We start from the raw sequence: 6,000 nt of genomic DNA on the forward strand, positions 1-6,000 counted from the left end.
AGGGAGCCCAACTTCGGTTTGTATTGCGAAGCACATGGCGGCTCTAATCCCCTTGTTCTTGGCAAACAACAATGTGAACTATGCCAGATGGCTTCCCATCCATCTTAGAGACATGGTCACTTTGGAAAACACTCACCCTGAGGTCTTTAATGAATTTCAACTGGGAAATTTTGTCGTATACAAGACTAACAGGGAGTTTCTGGCTTGGCCATTGACCAAGCACATGAACAGGCCAATGCAGGAGTGAAAGGTGATGGTGGTGCCATTGGGCTTACTGAGGATCCAGCTGCACTGAGTAGGTGGATGGTGTCTGGACCAGAAGTTAGCGTGCTAATATCACAGTACGAGTTGACGTCACTGGCCAAAGTGGCAAATGAAGATATCACGCACCATGAGCAAAGCAGCCTATCTCAGAAATCCTTCTCTGACAAGGTCCAGAAATTGTTTGGTGAAATGAAGGATCTGGGCAATCCTTTTCAGGAAGAATCAAAAGACCTGCTCACATTGGACTCAAAAACCATCGTGCATCCCAGTACTGCTGAACTTGTAAGGACTAACCTTGAGAAAGGTAAAGTTGCCTTCAGAGAATTTTTCAATGGTCTGGGTGACGGAGCTTCCTTCTATAAGCCCATCAAAAAGAACAAAGCAGACTTCTTTCGCCAAGAGGCAGCTGCAACTTCTGGTGACATGAAGCAGCAGGTACTCAAAGATGATTGCCATCTGTTCTCGCAACTCTTTATATCCTGCCAAGCATGAGAGTGTGACCTGCTTGAGTTTTTCCAACATGAAAACCAGTCTTTCCCTTCGGCGCTGAGTGACAGTGGGAAACTCCACACTGGTCAGAAGTTGCAACTTGCAAAAATTCTGGAAGCTACAGTTACTCCTCCCAACACTAGACCAGGATGTGATGCTGTTATCATTGATGGGTCCCCTCTTGTGTATTCATTGCCGCCGAAGACATCAAAGACCTTTGAGGAATATGCTGTCCTAGATGTGGTTCCAAAGATTCAGATGTACTCATTGAATTTCACGAGGACAGACATAGTTTTTGATGTTTATTGGACTTCCAGCCTGAAGGCTGAAACGAGATCAAAGAGAGGCAAAGGGGATCGACACCGAGTGATGGAGAAAACCAAGCTGCCACCTAACTGGAAAAGTTTCCTGAGAGACAACAACAAGAAGACAGAGCTCTTTGGGTTCCTTGCTGATAAGATAGTGACCATGTGTCCTGACAATGTCGTTGTTGTGACCAAAGGAGATCAGGCTCTTTCCAAAAGATCCATCAGTCTTGATGGCTTAAGTCCTTGCAACCACGAGGAAGCCGACTCCAGAATCTTCACTCATGCTCTTCATGCAGCCAAGCAACAGAAGACGTCTGTGTTGATTAAAGCATGTGACACAGATGTTCTCGTTGTTGCAGTCAGTGTTTGTGCTACCCTCCAAGACGCAGGCATGGAAATGCTGTGGGTTGAATTTGGCCAGGGTCAGTTCATTAAGTGGTTGCCAATTCATGACATGGTGGCGAATCTTGGCCCAGACAAATCCAGTGGCATGCTGTTCTTTCACGCCTTCACTGGCCGTGATATTCTGTCAGCTTTTCGTGGAAAAGGCAAAAAACTGCATGGCAGGCGTGGGAGGTTTACCCTCAAGTGACTCCCGTCTTCAAGAAGTTAAGTCAGTACCCACCAGTCGTGGAAAATGCAGACTACAACGTCCTTGAGAAGTTTGTCATCGCCATGTATGACAAGAACAGCACTATGGACAAAGTTGATGAGGCAAGACTGGACTTGTTTGCTCAGAAGCAAAGGTCTTATGATGCCATTCCACCGACAAGCGCAGCTCTCATACAACATGTCAAACGGTTTGCCTACCAAGCAGGCTGCATATGGGGCCAGGTAACAGTGTACAAAATGCAAACTGAAAGCCCTGCTAACTGGGGGTGGCAGAAAGATGGTGAGGTCTGGCAAGTCTTTTGGACGACCCTTCCACCCATTGCCCAGAGTTGTCAGCAGTTAACAAAATGTGGCTGCAAGACAGAATGCCGAGGGCGATGTAAATGCTATCGCTTCAGTCTCAAGTGTACACAGTTGTGTGCATGCAAATGTGAGGACTAAATGATTGACTAATCCACCACATGAATCAAAAGATAATAATTTCCTGCTGTATATGCTATATTATTCTTCATTATTTTCTTTTTGCAAAATGTAGCACTAAAAGAGCCTGTCGTCATTTAATTCCGGCCATATCATCTTAGTTTACAATCATTACGATTTTGTAAGTGCAGAAATGGATTTTTCTAACTCAAAAACATATATTCTGATGCATAGAACATTAAAATAACATTATTCCATCAAAATTTAGCTCAAACACAGATTCAAACCACTTCAAATGGTGGCAATCTTGAAAAATGGCGGCCATTTTGTTTTTCAACGTGGGTAACGTACTTTTCGGAGAGAATAGGTCCTGGAGCACATGTATACCAAATTTGGTGCTTGTACCACCAAGTGAAACATTATTTCAGTAATCTGCTGCACTAATTGGTAATCCATAAAAAGCATCAGAATGGATTACCATCAAAATCAATATAAAAAATACACCCGTGCGGGGGTGACGGTCATCTCTGCGAGAAAATATATAGCCTCCTGAAGGTAGGGCAGTTTTTGCAAACTTTGAAGTCACGTGACGCGAAAACGAAAGCGAATATCGAAAATCCGGCCTGACCAAATTTAGATATTGTCCCATAGATTCATATGCCACAAACAAATTCAAGATTGCTTGAGAAATGTAGGAGCAGATAGATTTTGAAAATCATCATTTTCGCATGAAAATCATCATTTTCGCATTTTTTGCCAACTTTGAAGTCACGTGACACGAAAACGAAAGCGAATATCAAAATTTAGATATTGTCCCATAGATTCATATGCCACAATCAAATTCAAGATTGCTTGAGAAATGTAGGAGATAGATTTTGAAAATCATCATTTTCGCATGAAAATCGTCATTTTCGCATTTTTTGCCAACTTTGAAGTCACATGACACGAAAACGAAAGCGAATATCGAAAATCCGGCCCAATCAAAATTTAGATATTGTCCCATAGATTCATATGCTATAATCAAATTCAAGATCGCTTGAGAAATGGCGGAGGAGAGAGAATTTGAAAATGGTCATTTTCGCAACTTCAAAGGCCTCGTGACCTTGACCTTGACCTTCGGTGACCTTGAAAGTCATACCATCGTGTACGTCTCATCGACCTATATCGGGATCACCAATTACCAGATCTCCCGCTTCAACTTCATTGTGAATGGACGGACGGATCGTCACCTCTCCTCTCAACACCAATATTATTAGGTCATGCTCGAAGAGATGACCTAAAAAGTAACCAAGATGAAGATTAAGAAATTCACATTTTTACCAAAAGTAGACAAAATTGAACCATATCCATAGATATACCTAAGCAATGTGGTTGGATTTTGCGGCAACAAGGATATTTCATGATGATCAGCTACAATGATCTTGAAACGTCATTTACAGCTACTAAAGAAATGGTGATGATGGAGAATAATCATACACACATACTCTTCACAAAAGTGATGGTTTACTAAAGAAAGCAGTATTTAAAACGGTGTACATCTCCAATGCTCAACCTTCAACTTTTCAAAAACGGTGCTCAAATGAAGGTATCCGAGTGTCACCTGATGTGTAATCATCATCCAGATGCACCTCAAAAGATGGTGCAGAAATGAAAAGTCAAGGAGATGATAGCACCGAAGTGAATTTGAAGATTGTAAAAATTACAACATTAGATAATCGAAGAATTATATCTGCAAGTTGTCGTCAAGACGCTATGGAACAGTTCATTTAGTATTTGTCCAATAGATGCTGCTACTGCTGCTGCTGCTGCTGCTCATACTACTGCTGCTAGTGCTTCTACTGCCACCACAACTTCTACAACTACTAAAACTACGACTACTAATACTACTACTACTTCATGTTAACAGCCACAATTATGCCTACCTTCTTGTGGGGTCACTGGGAAATGTATTTGACCCAAATCTTCAGGAACCTGCTTGCCAGTACTGATGTTCTGGCGAAAGGGATTTAAAATTTTGCGAGCATCCCGGCGATAGATTATCTACCCATCATTAAGGACACCAAAAGACATATCTAACATTAGCCAACTACTGCGAGCTGATAGAACACTTGGTTTAACATTCCACTGAGATGACGATGCACACACTGATGTATCACCATGCATGTGAAACACCAGGGAGACAGTTTATAGCTAGGTAGGGATTCAAACCCCAGTTAGATGGCTCAGAGGTGAGTATGCATACCTCTAGGCTGCCCTGCCAGCATATAATGGCCAGGCCGAGAAAAGCACTGATCATATGAGAGAGCTATGCATCTCAACTCAACATATAAAAAAATTTAAAGCATTTTTATTTGACATCAAAACTCACAAAATTGTGTAAATCTTTGTTTTGCTAAGCAGAAGGCTACTTTACTGTCCAAGCCAATACATTTTGATATTATCGTTAACTAAAAATACAAAGCTACAACAGTGAGGTTCCAATAGAGAAGGTGCTCAGGCAGGAGAAAATTCTGGACAGTGCTGCCCTTACCGTGCCATTGAGTGATGGACTTCCACCATCTCGAGCCATGAGTGTAAGATTGTATGAGCTTTGAGTCTCCCGATCAAGCTCAATTCCTCTTCTTACCCGCAGGTCTCCATCGGCTGGAGATATCACAAATTCACCTGTGTCGAGAACAAACAGTTGCTGCAAATTCACTCTTTCATTCCTCTTTTTCCCCACCTTTGGAATAAACTCCCTCACTCTCTTCAATCACATTCTTCCCTCCAGGCCTTCAAAACAGCTGTTCACCACCACCTCTTATCATCCCCCATCCAAATCCTCGATCTTTTCTACCCCTGATAATCCACTCAAGCCCACCTCCTTCAAATTCCCTGCTTTCCTCCCTGAAAGTCCCTGTAATGTCCATCTTGTATTCCCCATGTTCAGCGCCCCATCCCTCTCCCTTCCACAGATCTCCTAATGTCTCTGTTCCCCACTGTTTTGTCCTTCCCACTCCCACCCCTCTTATCTCATGCCCCCTTTGCTGTGCGTTGTGTGTTTGCTCTCACACGAGCCTCGACAAGGTATAAAAAAAAAAAAGAGAAAAAAAAGAATAATAATTAATTAAACAATAAAGACGTCGTGCAGATCACGGTACTTCTGAAGTCCCTAAAACAAATATTACCAAAAAACAACTGGTAGTTGAATTCATTGACCCGATATGCAAATCCTCTTCAAATTTTAAGTCAATCGGATGAAAATTGAGGATTTTAGAAATCACACCTAAGTTGTTAACCTTTGGCCACATTGACCTTTTGGCCTATGTTGACCTTTCGGCCTATGTTGACCCTATGGCCTATGTTGACCTCAAAAGTAATGGGTGGTTGAATTCACTGACCTGATATGCAAATCCTTTTCAAATTTCAAGTCAAAAAGATGAAAATTGAGGATTTTAGAAATCACACCTAAGTTGTTAACCTTTGGCCACATTGACCTTTTGGCCTATGTTGACCTTTCGGCCTATGTTGACCTTTCGGCCTATGTTGACCTCAAAAGTAATGGGTGGTTGAATTCACTGACCTGATATGCAAATCCTTTTCAAATTTCAAGTCAAAAATATGAAAATTGAGGATTTTAGAGGAATTTGACCGTTTTTTACCTTTGACCTATGTTGACCTCTTTGTTGATGTTGACCTCAAACTAATTGGTGGTTGACTTTAGCGACCTGATATATAAATCCTCTTCAAATTTCAAGTCAATGTGATGAAAATGAGGATTTCAGCAATCTCAACTAAGTTGTTGACCTTTTGTCCAACATTGACTTCAAAAATAATTGGTTAGTTGAATTCATTGACCTGATGTGCAAATCCTCTTCAAATTTCAAGTCAATTGGATGAAAATTGACGATTTTAGAAACAGCATCTA

At 41.6% G+C, this 6,000-nt stretch overlaps 1 protein-coding gene across 1 annotated transcript in view; it reads right to left on the minus strand.

Annotated features, from left to right (window-relative positions):
* CDH23 (cadherin related 23) overlaps positions 1-6,000 on the minus strand; it is a 683,120-nt gene that overhangs the window by 152,085 nt on the left and 525,035 nt on the right. The window contains exon 40 of the mRNA XM_085883587.1: positions 4,624-4,757. Within this exon, the coding sequence (XP_085739713.1) occupies positions 4,624-4,757 (134 nt within the window). The remainder of the gene's footprint in view (positions 1-4,623; positions 4,758-6,000) is intronic.

This window comes from Eptatretus burgeri, chromosome 5 (assembly GCF_056783735.1).
Source record: "Eptatretus burgeri isolate ZD-2024b chromosome 5, Ebu_testis_v1, whole genome shotgun sequence".
Lineage (NCBI taxonomy): Eukaryota > Metazoa > Chordata > Myxini > Myxiniformes > Myxinidae > Eptatretus > Eptatretus burgeri.